The sequence below is a fragment of the Aethina tumida genome, chromosome 4, assembly GCF_024364675.1.
Source record: "Aethina tumida isolate Nest 87 chromosome 4, icAetTumi1.1, whole genome shotgun sequence".
Lineage (NCBI taxonomy): Eukaryota > Metazoa > Arthropoda > Insecta > Coleoptera > Nitidulidae > Aethina > Aethina tumida.
In genome coordinates, this window is record NC_065438.1 from 7,051,728 (window position 1) to 7,075,852 (window position 24,125).

At 37.0% G+C, this 24,125-nt stretch overlaps 7 protein-coding genes across 7 annotated transcripts; 3 read left to right on the forward strand and 4 right to left on the reverse strand.

The window, feature by feature from the left end:
- Positions 1-4,375: 4,375 nt before the first annotated feature.
- On the reverse strand, positions 4,376-8,131 carry LOC109601305 (replication factor C subunit 1). The gene is made up of 10 exons (XM_049966505.1): positions 7,990-8,131; positions 7,348-7,939; positions 7,127-7,290; positions 6,845-6,968; positions 6,051-6,788; positions 5,418-5,994; positions 5,102-5,359; positions 4,848-5,046; positions 4,644-4,796; positions 4,376-4,591 (listed from the first exon to the last, which is right to left on the reverse strand). Exons 1-10 carry the CDS (start codon positions 7,996-7,998, stop codon positions 4,472-4,474), a joined length of 2,934 nt encoding a protein of 977 aa, XP_049822462.1. The 5' UTR covers positions 7,999-8,131; the 3' UTR covers positions 4,376-4,471.
- Positions 8,132-8,483: 352 nt separating this feature from the next.
- Positions 8,484-10,333, reverse strand: LOC109601311 (puff-specific protein Bx42). Its single transcript, XM_020017542.2, has one exon. It carries the CDS (start codon positions 10,202-10,204, stop codon positions 8,597-8,599), a length of 1,608 nt encoding a protein of 535 aa, XP_019873101.2. The 5' UTR covers positions 10,205-10,333; the 3' UTR covers positions 8,484-8,596.
- A 456-nt stretch (positions 10,334-10,789) lies between these two features.
- Positions 10,790-12,473, forward strand: LOC109601323 (protein cornichon). The gene is made up of 3 exons (XM_020017556.2): positions 10,790-11,000; positions 11,053-11,309; positions 12,137-12,473. Exons 1-3 carry the CDS (start codon positions 10,851-10,853, stop codon positions 12,162-12,164), a joined length of 435 nt encoding a protein of 144 aa, XP_019873115.1. The 5' UTR covers positions 10,790-10,850; the 3' UTR covers positions 12,165-12,473.
- Positions 12,423-13,610, reverse strand: LOC109601324 (glia maturation factor beta). The gene is made up of 3 exons (XM_020017557.2): positions 13,391-13,610; positions 13,238-13,334; positions 12,423-13,184 (listed from the first exon to the last, which is right to left on the reverse strand). Exons 1-3 carry the CDS (start codon positions 13,391-13,393, stop codon positions 12,859-12,861), a joined length of 426 nt encoding a protein of 141 aa, XP_019873116.1. The 5' UTR covers positions 13,394-13,610; the 3' UTR covers positions 12,423-12,858.
- A 103-nt stretch (positions 13,611-13,713) lies between these two features.
- LOC109601322 (gamma-secretase subunit Aph-1) lies at positions 13,714-14,768 on the forward strand. The gene has a single exon (XM_020017553.2). It carries the CDS (start codon positions 13,972-13,974, stop codon positions 14,692-14,694), a length of 723 nt encoding a protein of 240 aa, XP_019873112.2. The 5' UTR covers positions 13,714-13,971; the 3' UTR covers positions 14,695-14,768.
- Positions 14,769-14,990: 222 nt separating this feature from the next.
- On the forward strand, positions 14,991-21,581 carry LOC109601306 (nuclear pore complex protein Nup214). The gene is made up of 8 exons (XM_049965884.1): positions 14,991-15,127; positions 15,185-15,326; positions 15,382-16,087; positions 16,141-17,614; positions 17,669-20,777; positions 20,830-21,138; positions 21,196-21,325; positions 21,380-21,581. The coding sequence occupies exons 1-8, from the start codon at positions 15,092-15,094 to the stop codon at positions 21,405-21,407; spliced, it is 5,934 nt and encodes a 1,977-aa protein (XP_049821841.1). The 5' UTR covers positions 14,991-15,091; the 3' UTR covers positions 21,408-21,581.
- On the reverse strand, positions 21,578-23,050 carry LOC109601312 (ribosome biogenesis protein WDR12 homolog). The gene is made up of 3 exons (XM_020017543.2): positions 22,893-23,050; positions 22,037-22,838; positions 21,578-21,981 (listed from the first exon to the last, which is right to left on the reverse strand). The coding sequence occupies exons 1-3, from the start codon at positions 22,946-22,948 to the stop codon at positions 21,583-21,585; spliced, it is 1,257 nt and encodes a 418-aa protein (XP_019873102.1). The 5' UTR covers positions 22,949-23,050; the 3' UTR covers positions 21,578-21,582.
- Positions 23,051-24,125: the final 1,075 nt, after the last annotated feature.

Sequence of the window (24,125 nt, forward strand, 5' to 3'; positions counted from 1 at the left end):
TGTCGTTAAAATTTATAACTTATTTGACAATTTTTCAACTCACACAATATCATCCAACAACAAAACTTCAATTTGATTGAGAATGTTGAATGTTATATTATATTATGTTCTTCATTTTAGTATTTCTTTTATGAATGTTATTTTCTTATTCCATCTGACTAAAAATATTATTTTTGATTGTCTTATAAATATAATATGAAAGGCATCTTTAATTAACAAGATATTGGCATAAATAAGTTGATTGATTGTAAGAAATATCAATTAATTCAATAAAATTATTTTGTGTCGATAAAATTTATAACTTATTTGACAATTTTTCAACTCACACAATATCATCCAACAACAAAACTTCAATTTGATTGAGAATGTTGAATGTTATATTATATTATGTTCTTCATTTTAGTATTTCTTTTATGAATGTTATTTTCTTATTCCATCTGACTAAAAATATTATTTTTGATTGACTTATAAATATAATATGAAAGGCATCTTTAATTAACAAGATATTGGCATAAATAAGTTGATTGATTGTAAGAAATTTCAATTAATTCAATAAAATTATTTTGTGTCGATAAAATTTATAACTGATTTGATAATTTTTCAACTCACACAATATCATCCAACAACGAAACTTCAATTTGATTGATAATGTTGAATGTTATATTATATTATGTTCTTCATTTTAGTATTTCTTTTATGAATGTTATTTTCTTATTCAATCTGAATAAAAATATTAATTTTGATTGTCTAATAAATATAATATAAAAGTCATCTTTAATTAACGAGATATTGGCATAAATAAACTGATTGATTGTAAGAAATATCAATTAATTCAATAGAATTAGTTTATGTCAATAAAATTTATAACTTATTTGACAATTTTTCAATTCACACAACGTCATTCAACAACAAAACTTCCATTTGATTAAGAATTTTAGTATTTTTTATAACTGTTATTTTCTTATTCAATCTGACTAGAACTATTATTGCTGATTATCTAATAAATATAATGTAAAAGGCATCTTTATTTAACAAGATATTAGCAAAAATCATTTGATTGATTCTAAGAATTATCCATTGATTCAATAAAATTGGTTTGTATCAATAAAAGCTAAAACTGATTTGGCAATTTTTCAACTAACACATTGTTCCTTTTTTACAACCGTACTGACCGTTGGACGAGCTGAATTCAGGTGCCCAACCACTATTAGGGGCTACTACAGTGGTATTATGTTCCATTCAATAGATCCTACATGACTTATTTTCTACCAGTCAAAGAAGATGCGTCTTTGAGCGCCATAACAACTAAATAGTCCGTTAGATTTCGAGGAAACCGCCAATTTCCTCCCCTAATTTCTGTCGCACATCCAACCGTCGACAAGAAACAATTGCAGGTTGATGATCAAGTGTTAAAACACCCGTTTTCACCTGTACCACTCTTGTAAAAAAGCCCAAAAAAAACACAGCCAATAAAAAGATCGTGTTGCGAACTCGACACGCGTTCCCATTCGCTTTTTTTATTCAGTAAAACCTCTCCCCTTGTAGCTAAAAATCGACACCCCAGTCGAACGCACCCCGGTTTTTTGCGTCCCCTCGGTTAAAAGTTGCCCGTGCTCAGCACACGTTTCCTACGTTTTTAATGGTATTTTTATCCGGATAGGGGAGGTTTTTGGTAAAATAAAATGGCGCTTTGTTCTCGCACACACGACGGGAATGAAATTTGAATATTTTTTTCTTGAAAAAGTCGAGGGGCACGTGAGAAAAAGGTGGTCTGTTTATTGAGCAGTAAGTGTTTCGGGTAAGGGTTGATTTTCGTGGGAATTTTTTAAACATCCCTTATACAGAAGTTTAGAGATATAAAAATTATTAATAGTAATACTCGAGAACACTTATAAAAAAATATTTATTAACTGTCTAATTGGATGAAAATAGAAACTATATTTTTGAAAGAATTGATTAAGAGCATTGATCATCATCAATATTTCACTTATGACACAAATTCCCGCAGTGTTTACGCTCATGATCTTTAAAAAATCGTATATTCTGAAAAATCTTTTCAACGATTTCACGCAAGTCATCACGATCATCGTTTGAGTACTCCCGCAAAAAACCCACACACGTGCAACAGTCAGTTTTTCGAAAAGCCCTTCCATTAAAGTTTAAGTGCAGAACGGTACACAAATAAGAATGGTTTTGTGCGCTGAAATGCGGAACACGCTGACAGTTTTTTTTTTAAATGACTGATGATGCTACACGAAGCTTACTATCAAACCATCTGTTTTGGTACAAAGATGTTTATTTTAAATGTATAATTTAATTTATATTTTAACCATATTTTATTGTAACTATGATAATAATAAAATAATTCAGTTAAAAAAATGATTTCATAGAATTACATTCTAATATTGTATATACAAATTCATTAATTATTTTATTAAAAGAATAAAATATATTGTATATATTTTATTGTAATTTATTTCTACCAGTTAACATATAAAATTTTATAGTAAATTGAGGTTTTATAATATTGTTTAATCATATGCAATAAATTTTTTTATACATTCTTTAATTTTTTATTCTTTTAGTATTGTATATACAAATTTATTAATTATTTTATTTAAAGAATATAATATATTGAATATATTTTAGTGTAATTTATTTTTACCAATTAACATATACAATTTTATAGTAAATTGAAGTTTTATAATATTGGTAAATCATATCCAATCAATTTTTTATACATTCTTTATTTTTTTATTCCTTTCAATTTAATTGAATACACTACTTAGTCAAATTTTTAATTTTTAAATATAATCCTATATTTATGAATTCTCAAAATTTTAATTGAATTACAACAGCGCTTATATTGTATATATACAGTAGTGGTCATTATTATAGCAACTTAAATATTTTAACCATAATAATTTTGAATATCATTTTTGATTTATAATTTTGACCATCTCCATGGCATATTCTCGACCAATGATTATAATAAGCAAAAGGTCGCTAGAATTTAAATTCACAGAGAGTAATTTTATTTTTTGAAAATTTTATTTAATGAAAAATGAAATTACGCACATTTTTCAACTATAAAATTAGATTGTCTAGTTACCCAGTAGTCAATAATGAAAGAAAACACAATAGTCATTATAGGTAATGGTATCCAATTTAAGTGGTACCGCTCATAAATTAAGTATATTTTAATAAGTTGCTATAATTATGGCCACTACTGTATATAATTGTATATTGTAACCTGAGCGAAGGACAAAGCAATCTATCAATTGCTCACTCTATGGAGCAAATTATGCAGTGACATCTGTCGGTCGAAGCAGAAAATAAATTATCTCTATCTTTGAGTCTAAAGGTTAAAGCTTTCATGAGCTTTGGGTCTAGAATTCTATTTTTCTATAATATGGATTTTGATCACATTGTTTTTGTCACTCTTATCCCGGGAAGAATATAGGAATTAACTTAAGGACCCTAAAGGTTTTAGTTTTTGAGTATGTACTTTATATTTATTAAGTTATATGATATCTAATGCATAATATATATTTTTTAAAATATAATATATTTATTATAAACTCATATTTAAGTATAAAATTGTTGTATTTTCGACTTTTCTGTACATAATCAATATTAATATAAAATTTCCCGCTTTTATGCATTCGTGGTATGTTTGACTTTATTGGTGACATAGATGTATTGTGGGTGGCCTATACATATTATACAATATATGGTGACCGGTTCGAGTCAGGTAATGTTTTTCTCTAATAACCGGTGTTGTATTTTTTGCAAGTGATGTAACAAGTTGTGTTTGTATATCCCAAATCCTTACAAAATGTCTAAACCACTTGTTAAATGTCCGTTTAACAAAAATCACGTACTACCCGAAAGTTCACTGAAAAGACATATATTGCGTTGTATGGTAAACTATCCCGACTTCAGTGTGTGCCCATATAATGCGTTGCACCGTTTTCCAACGAAAGAATCTTTGCGTGAGCACATGTTTAATTGCCAATCAAAGATTGAAGTTCAACCAATTCTCGACGCCGAATCCGGGAAAGGAAAGCACAATGTTCCTCTGAATATTCCAGGAATTAGGGAGTTCAATTTGGCTGAAGAAAACTGGGATGAAATGTGAATTTTTGTTTACTGCTTCAGCATTTTATAATTTACAATAATTAATTATTAGTGTTAATCATATAAATGTTTATATTGTCAAAAAAAATAAAAATTAAAGTAAGTAATGTATTATTTATTATATGTCTGAATATATTATTCCTCCATCATATTATTTGTTTAAATATTTTCTTCCATTTGTAGCTTAATTTTTTAATTTAGTACGACACTTACATTGAAATAAATAAAACCCCAATTTAAAGTAAAATAAAGTTTATTAATAACATAAAACACATATAATGAAAAATGAAAAAGCGTAAACAAAATACAATACATGTGCATATAAAGTAAATCACTTCTTTTTTCCTCTACCTCCAGTAGTTGTTTTAGTTCCTGTTTTTGCTCCTTCTTTGGCCTTTCCTTTGCCTTTACCTTTTGATGTAGATGCAGAAGCCTCATCTTTCTTTACAACCTGCAGCCAAATATTCAACTTATCTTTAATAACAAATTATTAATATTTTTACCTTTATAGCAGCATTTTTAGTAATATCATCATCATCAGATTCTTCATCCTCTTCATCTTCTTCACCCTCTTCATTATCATCTTTAATTTTCTTCAATTTTCTTGTTACAATGGGATTGGTTTTTTTATATAGGCGCGTAAATGCCCCTTTTGTCTATAAAAAGAATTAACATATATGTAATAACAACACAATTTCATAAATTACCTTTGCGGATATTTGTGGATAACGAGTTGTACTCAAGCACATAATTTCCATCATATTATCATAATCTTCTTTGCTTAAATGATACAATTGTAAAAAGTCTACAGCATCTTGAATGTGTTCCTTGTCTAAGAAAGACATAATTCTTTCCCTTAACGGATTTACGTAATCCATTAGTATCGCCATTTTACTGCAAGAAGTTCTAAAACCAATAAAATAAGTTAAAACTGGCAAAGAATTTATCGTGTTTGTTGTACTTTGGTTTTGAATGAATGTGAATTTCCGTCACCATTCGACTAAGTTTCGTCCTCTTCGAATTCTTGCCAAGCCATCCCGGGAACTGGGGTTGTCTCATAGTGCCGTGCATGTAATAACCGGGAAGTACCGACGAATACATGGCCTGAGAATCCAGAAGTGACCAGTTGTTTGTGGACCTGATTTTCTGTTCTACTAATGCTCCATAACTTATTGCGTCACTTGCTGCTGACACTCTCAATAGAGTCTCTTTGTTTTCACTGTAAATTAATTGTTTATTTAATTAATTGAATAGCAAGTTATGGAATGGGTTGTTACCTTATTTTCCCTTTTAGTTGATGGAAAGGAACGACATTCAAATAATTTTCCTGGACAAACAAGGGATTGATGCTGTAATCGTAGAAGAATAGTCGGGACCTTTCGGCAATTGATGTACCTTTTTCCTGTTTGAACACCCTTTGCACAACCTCCCAAGGCCCCAAAACCGTATCTTTGATCAGTCTGTCCTCTCCTTTGGCCACCGCTCCAGTAATCTCGTTGTTCTGAACGCTCCACAGTGACAGATAATTCAAGGCCTGCCTCAAATCGCCGTCAGTGTTCCTCACAATGTTCCCGATTGTTTCATAGGAAACGTTCAGGCCTTCTCTGAAGCAAATGCTCTTTAAATAGCCCTTGATTTGCTCGGGCTTTGGCGGAGTTACGCGTAAATCAAAGCAGTACGTGGCCAACGATTTGATTTTCTGGTTGTACCGGTCGTTACACATGCAAATAATGGGGACGCTGCTGTCCTTTATTATTTGGATCAGTCCCTGAATACCACCGCGATCCTCGTTGCCGGCCATTCCGTCCACCTCGTCCATTAGCAGGACGCGTTTCATGTTGGTTTGCTTCTGACCTAATATATTAATAACAATAGGTTTATAATTTATTTCAACAGGTTTAGTTTGTTACCTTCCATAAATCCGGCAAGAGTTTTACACTTGACCAACTCGGACACCTCCTCCTTGAGCAACCTCTGGCTTCTGGTGTCGGAGGCGTTGAACTCGACGACGTCGAAGCCCAAAGACTTGGCCACTAAGCTGGACATGGTGGTTTTTCCGACGCCAGGTGGTCCGCTCAGCAAGGCGCATTTACTCGCCGAGGCGCCTTGCACTTTTCCCGTCGTTTTCAATTGTCTGTTGCTGTGCCAGTTCTTCAACCAGTTATACAGTTTGCTTAAGACGCTGTCGGTTGATTGTTGGCCGATAACTTGCTTCAAATCCTTGGGACGATACTTTTCCGTCCACGGAAGGTTTTCGTCTGGTTGTTCAGACTTCTGTTTAGTTGTTGTTGTTGTTGTTGTTATTGTTTTTGTTGTTGTTGTTGCAACTGGCGACTTTTTCGGAGAAGTTGATGGAGCTGGTTGTTTTTTAGGGCTGCTGACTTCTTTAAAGTCTTTTTTCGGGGAGTTTGCTGGCTTTTTAGGGCTGCTGATGACTTCATCAAACTCCATGAACTCCTCAGATTGGCTGGTACCAATTGCGGAATCACTTTCCGAATTTTGTTTGACATAGTGGGCAGATTTTCCGGATTTAGTCAGGATCATGTCCAAAAACTCATCCTCATTGATGTTGGGAATGCCATAGGACTCAGCCTTGGCCAGTTTCGCCGGACCAGGTTCGTCACCCACAACCACATAATTAACTTTTTCTAAAATGACAATAAAATTATTAAGTTAAAAGTGTTAGAATATATCTAGTGATTACTAGAGACTGCGTGGACGACTCTTCCACCGTGTTTTGTGACCAGTTCTTGAAACTCATCCCCCAGTAAAGAATCCAAGACTCCAGTGCGCAAGAATGTTAAGTCTTTTAAACAAGTTGGAGTTCCCTAAATTTAAATACACATTCTACACATGAACCACGGAAGTTTTCTACGTAAATTAACCCATTTACTTATAAGAAAATGTTCTATGTTTGTAATTTATTATTAATATTATATATATTATATTTAATATATATTATTTTTAATATTTGTAAGAAAAATACCTCTGGGTAAGTTTTGTTTCCATGATTCTTGGGATCACCTCGGTTTAAGTATTTATTATACATCATCCTCCTATTTTCATGGGCTTCTTGTGGACTCATTGTGGAATAAGATGAATTGAGTGATTCATTCAGCTTCCTTTTTTTCTTTGGAGTCTCAACTTCCTCTACAATAACAATGTACATTATTTAACTGTAAAGAATATTTTATTCTTTCTACTTACCATCTTTTAATAATTTTCTTTTTTCAGTTTCCTTTTTAACTGGAGATTTATTTGCTTTTGTGACTCTCTTTTCATTTGTTGCTTCCTTTTTGTTTGGTGAGTTTTCTTTAGAGCTTCCTTGTTTGCTTTCCTTTGCTATAGTTTCTTGGATGCTCTGATCCAAAATATCGGCGTTTTCTATTAAAATATCATCATCCAATTCCATCAAAGTTTTTTCAAAGTCTTCATCCTCATGCACACCTAATTCAGTTGGAGATTTTTTCCTTTTCTTAGAAGCCTTTTCTTTTGTTTCTTTCTCCTTTTTAGGAATTGGTTCAACTTTGCTCTGCTTTATTGTTTCATTTTTAAAAATGTCTGAGACATTAACTTGTTTTAATTTAGGGGATTCTTTCTTTGGTTTTGATTTAGATGGCTTATTGGACTCTTCCTCTGAATCAGAGTTAATTATGTTAGCCTTTTTAGTTTTCTTTTGTTTTTTAGGGGTGTCCTCAATTATTTCTTCGTCTGAATCGACGATTTTTGGAGGAGGCTTTTTAACTTCTTGCTTTGTACCTGTCTTTTTAGACATGGCATTGAAAAAAGATCTGATGTCCTGTAAATACTATTGTTAAATCTGCACGTATTAAGAATGATAATACTTACTCGAGACATTTTGTTTGTTGAATGGCACAATATTATATGTCAACAATTTTACATTTATCACAAAACACAGAGAACAATTCCCGCGATAAAATGACGTTTTAGAATTTTAAGGTTAGATCCAAAATATTCCCCTATCCATATTCCCCTGGGATAGTGTTCTTTAAAAAGTGATCGATCATATTGTGATTGAAAATAGATTTGAAACTCAAAAGTTACGATATATAGAGAAATGCCGAATTAACCATTAAATTTGTGTTTGAATTATTCAATTTTAAAATCTTTACGCATTAGCGCCAACTATACGCTATTCTTGTGTAAATTACAGAAATCTATAACCCCCTTTATGAATTGCACCATTGGATTGGTCGATGCTGGACTTTAAAAGGATGTAAGTCTGACTTTAATTAACCCACAATACAAAATTAAGACTAAATTAAAAAATACTTTTTAATTAGTACTATAGTAATTTACGTTTATAAATAAAATAATAAAAGTTATTATTTAAATGAATTTAATTTACTTAAATGTATTCCATTAGATACATTAATTATTTAAACATGTAAAATACAAATATATCCAAAATTACGATTTTAAAACATGTATTCAATTAATCTCTCCTCTTCCTCTTATCCCTGCTGTCGTCTCTCTTCTCTGGCTCCCTTGCCCTTTTGGCCTGACTCAAGAACTGATCCAGACCAAAAGGATCCTCCTCCTTCTCGAACTGCACTGGTCCAGATCTTCCAGCTGTGCGGTCCGTCCCGCTGAACTCCTTATCCGGCACGAACCTACTGGTCTTCACGATCTTTTCAAGATCTTCTCCACCATAAACTTCCTTATCTATATTCTTGCTAGGACGATACAAGTGATTGGCCATCGACCCGCCTTCCCTCCAAGGCTTGTCGTACACGTTGTACGCCTCATCGTCCCCATAACCGTGCCCCAAGCCCTGAGCCTGGCCAAACAGTCTTTGATCGAACTGCGTTTCGTTGGAGGAAACACCACGAGCGGGCATTCCCAGAGCAATCTTTTCGGAAATGTCCCTCTCACGTTCGCGTTGCAGTTTGGACCTCTTGTCGGGGGCGGCGCGAGCCAAGTTCCTTTCCCTGGCTCTTTCCTTGTGTCTGTCTTGCCTCAGCATGTCACGCTCCTGTTCCTCCTCGTCGTAGCCTCTGGGATTCGGGTTGGCAACCTTGATGCCAGCACGCTCGTCCCTCGCCTTCTGAGCCAGCTGCCTCAAGTGCTCCTCCTTCTGCTCCTTCTCTTTTTGTGCTAGTTTCTTCTCCAACTGGGCTCTAGTTTCTACGGCTTCCCTGGCTTTCCTGTCAGCAATGTACAACGCTTCGGCCAACTTGGCGAAGTTCTCGTTGATGTGTTGCTGTTGCAAACCTCGCCCGTCAGCCGCTAATCTTTTGTCTAGCGGAACAGTGTAACCCTTAGCGTTCTTCCAATTAGATATGCAAGGTGGGATCTTCCACTCTTTTTGCTCTTTAACTGTGACCCTTCTGGTGGGACTATGCAGGACTGGGGCGGGCGGAGAAGGCGGTCCGCGAGGTATCTTTTTGTTGATTTTAAACCTGGGCGGCTCCATGGGATCGACCTGTGCTTCCACCAGTCTGATCACCCTTTGCTTGGCGCCTGAGTTGAAGGCAGCACCTTGCTGTGACGGTGTGTATCTGATGAATTCTGCTGGTCCTTGTCTCTCGGCGTGCCTCACAGGCATGGCAGCAGCTATTTTGCTGTTTGTTATTTTCATTAGGGCTTGACGTGTGCGCTCCGTTATGTCGTCCACTTCTTCCTGTGGGGGCTTTTCGAGACTTGGGTCATTTTCATCAACCACTTCAACTGGTAACAAGTCTGAGAGCTTGGAATACACGATTTTGTCTTTGGAATGTCCCTGTCGGGCTATGGCGTCGTACTTGACTTTTCCATCGGGGCCTAGTTGCACAGCTAGGGCATTTGAAGTGCTGTCCTTGCTGTTCTTTTTACCCATCTCGAGGGGGTATTGTGCGACGTGGATTTCAGGGAACGCGCCCCCGTCTCCGTAGTCTGTAACGTTGCGGGGCACCCATCCTCGTCGCTGCCCGTACGGCGGGGCTATGCTTTGTGCACTAACTAATGCTGTTGATGGTTTTTGGGATGCCAGTTTCGCCCTACGGTCATCGTCACGGTCCCACACTGGTTGCACGGGGGCCGGCAATATGCTCGACAAATCCATCGTTTTGGATTTCGCTACTTTAGGAATGGATTTATTGAAATAATCGTAATTTGTTTTGGATACTTGTAAACAATTGTCAAATTACAACGCCATTCTTGTAAATGAGGTTAGGTCCAGACGTCTAAACGTAGCAAACTGCTTTACAGTGCTGATAACTGTAAAATTTTCTAACGCAAGGCGCAAATAGAAAACTGTAATGAATACCATATAATTTTATGATTTCAATAAAAATAAATACTTCGATCTATTCTCAAAATGTAGGTTTAAAACAAATTTACTGAGTTGAACCTGTATTTTATATATTTAACTTCTTACCTGGGTACACCTGGGAATTTGGAATACTTAAATTAATTAAATAAATTTAATATTCCTATATTGTATGTATGTTGTAAAATTAAATTAAATTTTATAGTTATTATTATATTATACACAAAAATAAAATTTGTATTAAAAGTAAGTTGAACGCCTCTACATTTATATTAAATTATTATTATACTTTTTATATATAGTATTTCAGTAATGAAAGTTTTTGTATTTTTTTTGTAGCGGCGATAGTGTCGCCATCGGTTGCGCGTACAAAGTACACCTAGCACATAACCTAAACGTCTATATTCATTAAAGTGTCATCTCGAATAACTTTGTAAACATGGCGTTCAATTTTTCCGCATTATCCTACATCATTGCATTGGTCGTGGACGCCTTTCTTATTTTCTTCTCACTGTTCCACGTGATCGCGTTCGACGAACTAAAAACCGACTATAAAAACCCGATAGAACAATGTAACAGCCTAAACCCGGTAAGAAACTAAATTTATTCCGCCGCCCCAATTAACTCGAAACTTTTTTCAGCTGGTCCTGCCGGAATATTTGCTGCATTTAATATTCAACATTCTGTTCGCCGTGGCGGGAGAATGGCTCTCCCTGCTCATCAACATCCCATTGATTGTGTACCACATCTACAGATACAGGACAAGACCAGTGATGTCTGGCACCGGTATCTATGATCCGACCAGTATTATGAATGCAGATGTATTAACCAGATGCCAAAGAGAGGGATGGATCAAACTGGCCTTCTATCTTTTATCATTCTTTTACTATCTATATGGGTATGTAATAGTTTTAGAGAATGACCACACATGATCAGCAGAATTTTAAATATGTAAGACTCAACATTTTTTTCATTAGGATTTCTAAATAATATATTTGAGACTAATGCTTTCAATAAGGATGAATTTTAATCTATGTGATACTGTAATTAATTAATTATGCTTATTTTGGGAGTTAAAAAATTTAAACTGTTCTCAAGTGTTTACACAAGATTGTATATCTTATTTATTTTTATAGATAATTATTGTTATTGTGCGTTTGATAAGACTTAATATTCTTTTTAAAAAAGGTAGATTTGAAGCTTCTCATGACCATTAATTAACTAGTTTTAAGTAGTTAACGTTTTTGTACTTAATACATTTTGGTTTTTCATAAGTATAGAAATATGTATTCAATATAAATGTTAACAAACTATAGTCAAAATTCTCTTGATATTTAATATATTATAACTATTATTGATATATTATGATTGATGAATATATTAGAAAATATCAGCAGAATATCTTTGCTGATTATTTTATTTTTTTTTTGTATATAAAATAATTTACATAAACCATTGTTTTATATTTTTTTAACAATAATATCATATGTTATTTAGACTAAAATCAGGCAAATTAGTTGCACTAGTATGGTCCTGACAGTATTATAACTTCACTAACATACATTTTGATACAAAATATGTGGTTTGATTAATCTAATATTGATCCATTGAAGTTTTGTTGCAGCACATTTCAGGTGACGTGAATATTCTCGAGTTAATTCAAACCACATGTTTTTTTTTAGCGCTAAGGACCAAAATCCCCTAATAAAAATGTATCTGTTCCAGAATGATTTACTCATTAATTTCCAACTAATGCCTCCTGCCTCCGGTGATGGCTTGAAGATCAAAAAAGTGTGTAGTTATGAAAAAAAAAAACAAAAATAGAAAGGGATTTTGGTTCTTGGTATTATGCAATCATGGTTGGAGGAAGCGATATTCATGCATAATATTGGGGACTGAAATCCTTTCACCACGTAATAAGATGTCCTAAGTTATTATTTTTTTTGTTTCATACACGTTTTGTGTAAGTTGTTGTGAGGAACACTTCCAATAAATAAATAAAAGACACAAGTCTTGTTCTAATGATGTATTTAATTATGTAAATAAAGTTTTTTAAAAATTGTGCTCTGTTTTACTATAAAAGTACAAACATATATAAAATTACAAAATCATTTGGCAGAACTTTGGAGTTTCATTCGTATTTATATCATTAAACAATGTACATATCTCAAAATATATATTGAATAAATATATAAAATATAACAACAACAGTTAACAATTTATAAACCAACTGATTCAAGGTACTTTATCATCTATACTCGTTTTTTAAAACTTACAACTATCCTTAATAATTACGGATGGCAATTTTTGAAGCATACATTGTACTTATTTCAGGAACATAATTTACATTTTAGAAAAAGAAAAGCAAAAAAACAGCATTTACAAAAAATTGGACAAATAAATACTTGGAATGCATAAATTATTCTAATGAGATTTAAATTCCAGCATCAATTGTTACCCAGCTTCTGCAACAACCACTCTTCAGTGAGATCTTCCAGTTCCCTAATCTCAAAGGATCTGGTCAATTCGGCTTCAGTTTGTAGAGCGTTTTTGGACCCCGCATACATCATTTGCAGCTCGGCATGGCTGTCACGCGGCGTGAAATAGATAAAGCACAGCGGGTACGAAATGCGACCGTCCGAATGTTCTTGTTTGTAAGAGAGCACCACGTAACGGGGTTGGTGGCCTGGCAAACTTTCTTGTAGTTCTTCTATGGAGATGTCTTCCAGTTTCTCGTCGATTATGATGTGTTGCTTCTCGCGGTCCACTTTTACTACAATTTTAACGGGGTTATTGAACGAACCGGAAGTAATTTGCTTCACTTACGGACTAAGGCGGCGGTGTCTTTCGCTTTACGGAATCTGAATTCTTTTAATGCTTGTTTGACCTCGTCGGTTACGTCACAAATGTTCACGTTGCCAGACTACAAAACAAACATAATGTAAACAATGCGGGTTCATTAACTAATTAAATAATTACCATTGTACTTTAAAAGGATTAGTGGGTTTAACAACATAACCATACAAGCTGTCACCTGTCACCGCCCATCAACCAACACAACAAACTAAAATGTTCACATGAACTTTGCCCATGTTGCATCTTAAGATAAAAATCTGTATTGTATGTGTTATAAAATATCAAATAATGGATACTGGGTTAATCTGAGGTTTTTTAAACATGTAATAAAGGAATAATTAACATTATTTTATTTATGTCTTGTGGCCACACTGCTATTTGTTTACTAAACTTAACCTTTTCAGGAGTGACAGCTGTCACCACCCCCTTTTGTATCGCCAATGTAACAAATCAAAACAATATTTAAAAACATCATTTATGCACTGTTGAAATAGTAATTTCAGTCGTTATTGCCCTAAGATATCAGGAAACCATTTAAATAATTAACAAAATTAATTTTGTGCTTGTAATTGATTAAATAAATGTGACGTTTATTCCCAGTCTTGTGGCAACATTGGCAGTATTTGTTGTGTGGGCATTAGTCACACGAAAAATTGCAATGGATTTTTATACGATTTAGTCCCCGTACAAATGAAGACAATAAAATGACGGTGGCGGAGTTTTTCGGTTGTACGTTTCTGGCCTTCGGGCCGCCGTTCGCGATGTTCGTATTGACAATTGCTCACGACCCCGTTAGGATAATTATTTTGATAGCTGCTGCCTTTTTTTGGCTCCTATCCCTGTTGTTGTCGTCCGCCTGGTGGTTTATCGTCAAGCCCCTGAGGAAAGATTTAGTGTTTGGTGTGATTTGCTCAGTTTTGTTCCAAGAAGCATTCAGATATATCATCTACAGGATCTTGAGGAAGGCCGAAAACGGATTGAAGAAGATTACAGATGATAGTGTGAAATTAATAGAAAACAAACACATTTTAGCGTACGTCAGTGGAATGGGTTTTGGATTAATCAGTGGAGCATTCTCCCTGATTAATGTGGTTGCTGACGCTATTGGACCTGGAACAATGGGATTGAAAACTGGCTCAGAAACATTCTTCATCTCAAGTGCAGCCACCTGTCTATGCTTCATACTTCTGCACACGTTTTGGGGCGTCATTTACTTTAATGCATGGGATAACAACAATAAAATTCAAGTGGGTTTAGTAGTAGTCAGTCATGTAATATGTTCAGGACTCACTTTACTTAACCGGTACCAATTTTATGCAGCATCACTTGTCCCATTGTATCTGTTTGTTGTTCTAACCGGGCTGTTTGCTTTCAAAACGGCCGGCGGTTCGTATTCGTCCTTCAAGAATTGTATTCTCTTAAAATAGACTTGTAACCATTATTAAAAAGACTTGTTTTTAATTATAAATAATTTTATAAGTAATAAATCATTTTGGAAATACCTTACTAGTTTTATTTTTCTTATACATATTGAATAGAGCAATGTTGACAATAACATTAACAGAGTGGATTTTAAATTATTCAATAAGTGTAATAATTTGTAGTTAAGTAAAATAATACAACGTCTAAGTGTAATCTAGGTTGCATAAATTCCTTAATCAAATTATACCACCATCATAAAAAAGTGCGCGAAATGGTTCCCTTTGCTTTACGCAGTGTTGTTGTTGCGCTTGCTCCGAAACTTTAATTTTTAGGTTAAAAATTGTTGTGATAAAAATTGATTGTTAATGTTCTTTTTAATATGTTGATTTAACAGCCGCAAACATGTTTAAAGCTTGTCCAAATCCCGTCGATGTTGAAGTAGGTTTTTTCCTCTTATTTTTATATTATAATTGTGTTAATATTAACCGGTTTTAGGACCTCCAATTCAAATTGCGTTGTCGTTTAAAAGTATTCGACAATGAATCACTTGACCCATACAAACAGCCCCATAATTTAATCAGCTGCGCCAGCCGATATGGTTTGTTATTTGTTGGAACGAACACTCCAACCTTACAAAGTAAGAAACTTGACTAAAGCACTCGAACAAAGTATTTATTTGTGTTTTCTTATAGTTATTCAACTTCAGTGCACAGAAAATTATACCCCCAAGGACAAAGATATTGCAGATTATCCTAGACGAACAATAAATTTACCATCAATACCAAAGCATGTGTCTGTAAATTGTGACAGTACAATTCTAGCTGTTGTTATTGAAAGTAATAATGTGCCTGTTGTGTTGTTTTATGATGTTCTATCATTTCTTAAGCAAAATATACAACCACTTACTCAGTTCAATTTATCTAACAATGCTGTTAAAGTAACTGACTTAAACTGGAACCCTTCATTGCCTCAAGTCTTCACTGCCTGCAAGAGTGATGGTTCATTAAGTGTTCTCGAGCTATCAGGAAATAGTGTAAAACCAAATGAACTGCCAGCAGCAGCAGGAGCCTGCTGTTTTTGTTGGAGTCCCAAAGGCAAACAAATAGCAGTTGGTTCAAAAGACGGGAAAATCACGCAATACAAACCAGATTTGAAAGCTGTTAAAGTTATAAATGCTCCACCATTACAGGGTGTTAATTCATTGATATCTTTGCAATGGGTTTCAAATTATCAGTTTATTGGGATATTTAGCAATCTTGCTGAGGAGCCACAAATTAATGTTATTGTTGTGGATGCTCCAAAAACTGGGGAGCCAAGTTACACAAATTATGAGGACATATGTTACAGCAATGGGAATAGGAGAAGCACACAATTTTACTTGAATTTTCAAGCACCATGGTAAAGTACAGATAAAACGGTATATTTAAAGTGTTTAATCATGTTTTTTACAGGAATCTTCTTATGGCAGCTTCTGCAAATAGTACTGAATTGGGAGTTCTCTCTAGCACAGGAGAAACATGGACCCAATTGTATTTGAGTGATACTGCGAGGGCGGAGCTCCCGCTCAGCGCCGATAGTCAGGAAACTCTTCCTCTAGGTTTAGCCCTAGATGTTAGTTCCACCAAACCTTTACCTTGGTGTGAAGGGACAATTCCTCCTGCTCCTGTTCTTTTAATTTTGTCCCATAATGGAGTCCTTTGTTTGTTTAATGTGGTTAATTTAAAAGCCGGTATACCTAGTATTTGTACGCCCCCAGATGCTGTACAAGACGTTTCGGGACTGTCGCAGTTCGTTAAACCGGCAGCTCAACCCCAAGTGTTAAATGTACCCAAATCTGAGCCTGCAAAACCAACGATTAGTTTTGGTATGTCACCTGCTACATCTGGTGGTATTTTCGGAACTCCCCAGGCTGCAACTAGCATTTTTGCGCCACCTACTACATCAGGTGTCCAAACAACTACGCCAATTAACAAGACGACACAAGAAACCACTACATCAAAGCCTTCTATGTTTGGCGGATTCAACGTAGTAAAGCCGGTGGATTTCACAGCTAAAAAACCAGAGGAAACTCAACCGAAGCCAACTCAATTTGGCCAATCGACCACTCTATTCGGAGGTCAAGCCACGATAACGCCGGTTAAACTGCAGCAACCCACCGCAACGGTACAAAAAACTGACATTTCTACAACATCATCGGCGCCAGCCGCCCAAAAATACTCCTCTATTCTATCGGCACTTCAAACTCCCACAACCGGACCGGCGCCAAGTGCTGCCCCCACAGCAAGTGTTACAATTTTGACTCCGGGAGTTCCCCAAAAAACAACTGACGACGTTCCAAAGGTAGCTACGTCGGAATCTAAACCGGAAATCGATCCCGTTTTGGACGCGGAATCCAAAGCCGAGATGGAGGCCCAATTGTCAAGGGAGATACGGGAGGAATGCATGCGTTTGGAGTCGGAGTTGCAGATGGTTTTGGAGGCTGGACGAAAAGTCAACACGAATTTGGGCACGGACGCTGAGAAAAATGATACGTTGCGCAAAATTGAATCCCTAACGGATTTCTGTGCGGAGGTCAGCGACAATGTGTCCAGTCAAAATGCCGATGCGCATTACTTGAAACAAAACCTCATCCAGTCTTGGGCTTGGTATGAAGAAGCCTTGTCTAGGTTTAATGTTTCCAAAGACAAAACGATGAACGTGCTGCTGAGGGCTCAACCCCTGGATTCGGCGTCTGAAAAGGTTTTGACTGATATAAAGAAGCATATTTGTTACCTAGATTCGCAGCTTAGTCAAGCGAGTAAAGCTTTGGATGAGCAGTGGGATCAGTTCCAGGATTTCGCCAAGAATTGCCACAGGAAACAGATGCCGACTATGGAAGCCATTTTCCAGGCGATGGTGAGACAAAATGCCATCATGCAGAAACAGGTAATGTACTCAACATGTTGAGGTTGAGTTGTGTTTAATTTATTTCAATTTCAGAGTTACATAATGAAGGATATCTCGGCCAGAATGAAGATGAAATATCGTACTGCGACAACTCCTTCGTTACTAGTCGCCATAGAAAATCTGGATATTGAAAATGATTTAAAAAATCTATCACTAGATCCAAAGAAACTCGACATGCTTCACTACGAAAAAATTAACGCCAGGACCAAACAATTAAAAGGCAAAAAGTCTCAACAACTCAGACAATTACTGAAACACAGGGAAGTGTCGCACGTAACCGTGTTGAAACCGGAACTATCTAATTCTCTGATGCAGCAGTCCCCGCTGTCGATAAGCAGTAGAAGACTGTCGTTGTTGGGGGCACAGATGTCCCCAGTTGTTAACTCTCTACCCAAAAAATTGAATTTTGTGCAGTCTACTCCATGCAGAGATTTGTTCCAAGCAAAAGTACCTTCAAATGCCCCAGCACCGGTTGCGACCAGTCAAGATACGAGTTTCCTATTTAACAATCCAAACGTTGGTTTTCTGCCAGTTTCAAAGACTGGCCAAACTTCACAGCCCGGTTCAGCATTCGTGCAAGCTTCAAACGCCACTTTCATTAAACCAAAAACTACAATTGCAACCGCGCCTCTCATAACCAAACCTGTCACTGTGACAAAACCAGTCGCACAACCTATCATAAGTATTACAACTTGGGGTGGAAATGTGCCATTAAATACTAACGCGTCTTCGTTTGCTGCGGTGGCTTCTAAAACATCAACCCAAACAACTTTCTCCCTGAGTGGAGGAGGCATTTTCACGGCACCCAAACCGGCAGAACCAAAAACTCCGTCCTCAACTACGGACGTAAAAACCTCCCAAACATCGGTAATTTTTTCAAATAATGCTGGGCAATCGAACTCGACCTCGTCATTCTCGTTTGGTTCGTCGAATATCGGTAAGTCCGCCTTTACAGTTGTTCCCAGTTCGGAAGACAACGTGAAGAGTGGCAGTTCCACATCACTGGCCAGTACTAGTTCATTTGGAAGTATTGTGTCCGCCTCAAGTACGAGTAATACTGAGCTTTCTAAACCGGCATTTGAAACTCCTAGTTTTGGAACTCAGTCAACAGCCAAGTTTTCTTTTGGTGGTGCTCCAGCGGTTAAGACTGATACCCCTGCTGTGTCGTCTTCTGAGTCTGCAGCAAAAACAACTGTTGCTGTTAGTACAAGTACAGCAACTTCAAAGTTCTCATTTACTGGATTTGCGCCCGCAAGCACCACAACTTCAAAACCGGCTACGCCAACTACTGCTGTCACTTCTAAGCCTTTGTTTGGAGCACCTGCTGCTTCAACTACAACTTCCTTGTTTGGTGGTGCTGTTTCAACAACTATACCAACTACCATCAGTCTTGGGTCATTGTTTGGAAGTGCACCGACAACAAGCACTCCTACAACTAAGCCAATATTTTCTGGATTTACTACTGGTGGTTCCACTTCTATATTTGGAGCCTCTACACCAACCAAACCGACAACTACAGCTCAATCGCCCGCAGTTTCCGAGAAAGGCCCTACAGTAACTACAACTTCATCGTCTCTGTTTGGTTCTGAGCCACAGTTATTTGGTGCCACATCTAGTTTATTAGGAAAAACTACAAGCAGCAGTACAACTACTGCAACATCTGGTTTAACAATTTCTCCAGCACCTTCTTCATCTGCACCCAGTACTACATCCTCCGTTTTCGGTACAACAGTTTCTGTTACAACTCCTGCGACCACTGTTACTAGTACCGGTCCGTCGATTTTCGGCAGTTCTGCTTCATCGACAGGGTTATTTTCGGCTGCTGCCAGCACCACGTCTGTCGCCTCAACAGCCAATATTTTCGGCAGTACTACAGCGGCATCTGCCGTTAGCAGTCCAGCTAGCTCAACAGCTACAACCACAACACCATCAATATTTGGTACAGCGAGTTCAGCAACTACAACTACACCCTCTGCCTTCGGCAGCTCACCTGCAACATCTTCAACTTCAATTTTTGCATCCACTCCAGCGTTTGGAGCCGCTACCACATCTGCCCCTACTACTAGTGCCACTACGGCACCCGCCCAACCTGCATTTGGTGGCGGTTCTTTGTTCGGTGCCAAAACCACGACTACCGCCTCGATTTTTGGCAGTACTTCGGCTGCGCCAGCCACAACTTCCGTGTCACTGTTTGGCAGTACCTCAGCGGCCACCGCGAGCTCACCATTCGGCACTCCGGTGTCCAGCACAAGTGGCGGTGTGTTCGGCGGAAGCGCTCCCACCTCCAACGTGTTTGGCAGTGCAGCTCCAGCAGCATTTGGTAGTACTACCGCGGCCACAACAGCTGCACCGATTTTCGGTTCAGCAGTCACCACATCTGCTTCCATATTCGGTGCCCCAGCCACCACCGCCCCCTCATTATTTGGCAGTGCCGCCACCACAACCACACAGTCCGTCTTCGGCTCCGTTTCGACGACTTCCTCATTCGGCAGCGCCGCGCCAGCGTCGCCCTTCGGACAGCAACAACCTTCGGCGTTTGGTACGCCTACAACCACGGCATTTGGTACGCCTACAACTACGTCCGGTTTTGGTACTCCCGTTTTTGGAAGCGGTAGCGTTTTTGGTACGCCCACGACCACGGCAACCAGTTTTGGACAGAGCTCTACCTTCGGGGGTGGTAGTCAGAGCATATTCGGCGGTACTCCCACGACTACGACAAACGTTTTCGGCGGTACTCCCACGACCACCACGAACGTTTTCGGTGGAACACCGACAACGAGCAGCCAACCTTTCGGATCAGGATCGATTTTCGGCACGCCCACCTCTAGTACCAACGTCTTTGGTGGTACCCAGAGTAACGCGTTCGGCGCACCAGCCACTCAATCGTTCGCCACAAGTGGAAGCTTTGGATTCGGGAGTTTGGATGTTAGTGGAGGTCAACAGTCCGGCGGAAACGTTTTTGGTAGTTCATTTGGTCAACAGCAAAACGCTAATCCATTTGGTAGGACCGCCGTCTCCAGCAGTAGCGGAAATATATTTGGCAGTCCCGCTTCTACTGCCAGTTCTATTTTCGGCGGCGCCAGTTCGTCCAACTCCATTTTCGGGGGCTCCGGCACCCAAACTTTCGGAGCCTTCTCTGGTGGTCAGTATCAAATTAATCAATTGTAAAATGTTTTTCTAATAAATTCTCACAGGTGCAGGCACTTTCGGCAGCACCCAGGCGGCATCCGGGGGCGGCCCGTTCAGCGGCAGTGGAGCTAGTGCGTTTGGAGGCGGTGGAAGTACGCAGCAGCAATCAGCCGGACCATTCAGCGGAGGCGCCTCGTCCGGTTTCGGATCGCCGGCCGCGTTTCCAAAGCCGGCTCCCGCTTTCGGGGGCAGTCCGGCTTTCGGAGCGTCGCCCGCCTTCGGGAGTGCGCCCAGTTTCGGTGGCGCCCCTGCGTTCGGCAGTCCGTCCACCTTCGGCAGCCCGACCAAGGTGTTCGGAGGTGGAACCGCCGCAGGTATTTGGAGGATGAATGAACAGTTTTGAACGTGTCTTAATGAAACTTTCGTTATAGGGCCGTCGACGTTTGGTTCTGCAGCCGCTCAAAGTCCCACTTTTGGCAATTTAGCGAATCAAAACACCGTCGGATTTGGAAATTTGGCCCAACAAACGCCATCGAATTCGGGCAACAGTTCATTCTCTGGGTAAGTACATAAGTTTTAAAGGTAAATAATTTATTAAATTAATGTGTTTTATAGGGGTTCATCCTTTTCCAACTGGCGATAATTAGTAATATAATGGTGTCAAATAAATATAATATTGTGTCAGTTGATTTATTTTTTTATTGTTAAATTTGTCCCCAAATATAAGACTAACATTACATTTTTTATCTTCTTATTTACATTTAAAATGGTACTATTAACAAGTTAAATAAATGAATAAAACTAGCTTTATAATGTTTTTATTGCATGTGTTTATTTTTAAAAACGTGTACACTGTTATCACATCCTCCAGAAATCAAATATTTATTATTTGACCAATCAACAGATAAAACCTGGCCTTCATGCCCTTGTAAATTATACAAAGGTGCTTTAGGACTTCTAGTATCCCATAATTTAACATCTGAATCATATCCACCAGACATAAATAAATGTTCGTCATACTTGGACCAGGCGACACTACTGACCCACAAACTGTGAGATGTAAAAGTGGTTTTGCAAAGAGAACCTTCTGTGGATCGTGGGTCATAAAGTCTTATGTGTCTGTCTGCTGAACTTGCAAGTAACATGTTTGTTAGAGGTGACCAAGAGGCGCTTAAATAGGCTTTTTGACCAATTATTTCGTTTTTGATGCCACACAACTGAAAAAAAAATTAATAATAAATAAATTTCAAAAAAAGAAATTGATGTATTTACCTCAACATCCCAAAGTTTGATTGTGTGGTCCATTGAAGCAGTAGAAACAACATAATTGTCCACCCAATTAATAGAAGAAATAGCTTCCTTATGTCCTTTTAGTGTGTTCAATGGTGTCCTTATAAGAAGGTCCCTTCCACCCTTGGATTTTTTGTGTGCAGGTTCTCCAGTCTCGTCCTCAAGGGAAGCTTGCCAGATTTTTAAATTAGTATCCCAACCACCCGTCGCAATTTTGGCGGCATTCGGACTAACTCCGACGCTGTCTATTCCCCTTTCATGTCCCCTTAGTGCCACCTTTGGCACCACATCAACTGTTCCCGGTTCCCAGGACCAAATGATCCCTACCAAATCATGTGACACACTCACAAAGCCTTTAGAAGGGTCGTTTTGGTCTAACCAAGACACACACTTGACAACATTCTTGTGTTCTTTGTTGCTTGCCACAATTTTTCCATGTGTCGTCCATATGTTTACTGAAGAGTCATAACAACCTGTTAATATCCATTTGTCTAAGGTTTTGACTGAGGAAACCCAATCGTCGTGTAAAATGGAGTCCTGAGGTTCTGGGGCGGGCGTTCTTTCCACATATTCAATGTCAACAGTGGTTTCAGATGAAACATTCCTCTCCTGTAAGTGTTCCACTAATGGTACCCGTAATAGTTCATTAAAAACAAGAAAGTCAAATTCTTTGGGCTTCAAATAATCTGAATTTGTTTCTTTGATCAACTGGTTGACCAAATCGTTTAGGGCTGTCGTGTCGACAGTCGCAGGAACAGATAGTGGAACATCAGGGACTGCAAAACTGTACAGGCGATTTAATTAATTGATCGGTTTATTGATTGTGGAGTGTACTTACTGTTGTTGCTTGGTGATGAGGCGAATTTGTAACTGTTCACCGCTTGAGTTTTGCATCTTGAATGTTATTGTTTGTTTACAGCAACTATCCACCTCGTTTTTCAAGCTCTAATGCTTGCATGTTTTTGAGGTTATGGCTGTACGCCGGCGGCGTTGCCAAAGAAATTTAAATTTAAGAAGCAACAATGTGCACATTTAAATGTATATATATTATATTATGTGTATGATAATTTTAATGTAAAAATAATTATTTCACGTTTTAAAAACGCAAACATCTTCCTCCAAAAAAAAATCCATCAATATTTTTATTAAAAACTAAGTTGTCCCAAAAAACTAAAAAGTAGTTCCAATGGCGTGTTGCAAAAATGGTGGTGTGAAATACAAATTATGCAGCGATTGTAACATCTAAAGCAAATTAGGTAATATATTTATGCATATTTTTTAAGAATACTTATTTATTCTTTGAAGTGATTTAAATATTATAAGGTTTAAAGTTTTTAATAGATGTAAAACTTATTGTCAAAGATTAAAAATATATATGTTTAGAAGAGAAATTATATATATTTTATTTTTGTCCTTGTTTTACATTTTCATTACTTGATTACAATATCTTTTAATTTTTATTCTCTTGAAACGAAATTTATTACATATTTATGTAAGCAGAAGACAATTTGTTGATAAATGCATCATTTAACATTGTGAATTATTGATAGTCTTGCATAATTTTTGATTTTTCTTAAATAGAAGTAATAATTCATTAGACACATACTTACATATTATTGTTATATTATTATAGTTTTATACATATAGGATTTGTATATAGGATGCAAAATTCATTAAAGTACTTGTTTTTATAAAAAATATAATTATCATTGATTCCCAATTTTTCCTCTAAAAATATTAAAGTACATGTTAGATGAATGTTTAGAACAATTATTATGACATATTAAAACATGAGCTGTACTACTTGGATTTGATCTTTTGCTTATTATAATTATTTATAGTTGAAGTTGTTATATTTAGGTTCAAATCTATTTAGAAAAATATATGTAACATTTTATAAAATTAGAATATAGTAATTTTTAAAATAACTTATAAAACAACAATAGTAAATTAATCTTATTTTAATTTTTCACAATAGATAAGAGTTATAGCTAAAATATTTAATATATAACCATATATAATGTATATAATCTTTTAAGTCATCATTCTTCCATCTTAAATGAGCCTCAGT

What these genes read in the sequence shown, in the direction of transcription:
- LOC109601311 (XM_020017542.2), bottom strand. Translation starts at nt 10,204, where the DNA reads ATGGATTTGTCGAGCATATTGCCGGCCCCCGTGCAACCAGTGTGGGAC.
- LOC109601324 (XM_020017557.2), bottom strand. An exon ending in AGACACCGCCGCCTTAGTCC is followed by an intron (nt 13,185 to 13,237) that starts GTAAGTGAAGCA and finishes TTAAAATTGTAG; the next exon opens with TAAAAGTGGACCGCGAGAAG.
- LOC109601305 (XM_049966505.1), bottom strand. An exon ending in GAAACAAAACTTACCCAGAG is followed by an intron (nt 6,969 to 7,126) that starts GTATTTTTCTTA and finishes ATTTAAATTTAG; the next exon opens with GGAACTCCAACTTGTTTAAA. An exon ending in CAACTAAAAGGGAAAATAAG is followed by an intron (nt 5,360 to 5,417) that starts GTAACAACCCAT and finishes ATTAATTTACAG; the next exon opens with TGAAAACAAAGAGACTCTAT.
- LOC109601323 (XM_020017556.2), top strand. Translation starts at nt 10,851, where the DNA reads ATGGCGTTCAATTTTTCCGCATTATCCTACATCATTGCATTGGTCGTG. An exon ending in AATGTAACAGCCTAAACCCG is followed by an intron (nt 11,001 to 11,052) that starts GTAAGAAACTAA and finishes AACTTTTTTCAG; the next exon opens with CTGGTCCTGCCGGAATATTT. An exon ending in TTCTTTTACTATCTATATGG is followed by an intron (nt 11,310 to 12,136) that starts GTATGTAATAGT and finishes TATCTGTTCCAG; the next exon opens with AATGATTTACTCATTAATTT.
- LOC109601306 (XM_049965884.1), top strand. Translation starts at nt 15,092, where the DNA reads ATGTTTAAAGCTTGTCCAAATCCCGTCGATGTTGAA. An exon ending in GAACACTCCAACCTTACAAA is followed by an intron (nt 15,327 to 15,381) that starts GTAAGAAACTTG and finishes GTTTTCTTATAG; the next exon opens with TTATTCAACTTCAGTGCACA. An exon ending in CGGAGGTGGAACCGCCGCAG is followed by an intron (nt 21,139 to 21,195) that starts GTATTTGGAGGA and finishes CTTTCGTTATAG; the next exon opens with GGCCGTCGACGTTTGGTTCT.
- LOC109601322 (XM_020017553.2), top strand. Translation starts at nt 13,972, where the DNA reads ATGACGGTGGCGGAGTTTTTCGGTTGTACGTTTCTGGCCTTCGGGCCG.
- LOC109601312 (XM_020017543.2), bottom strand. Translation starts at nt 22,948, where the DNA reads ATGCAAAACTCAAGCGGTGAACAGTTACAAATTCGCCTCATCACCAAG. An exon ending in CTCATCACCAAGCAACAACA is followed by an intron (nt 22,839 to 22,892) that starts GTAAGTACACTC and finishes TCGCCTGTACAG; the next exon opens with TTTTGCAGTCCCTGATGTTC. An exon ending in TCAAACTTTGGGATGTTGAG is followed by an intron (nt 21,982 to 22,036) that starts GTAAATACATCA and finishes TTTTTTTTTCAG; the next exon opens with TTGTGTGGCATCAAAAACGA.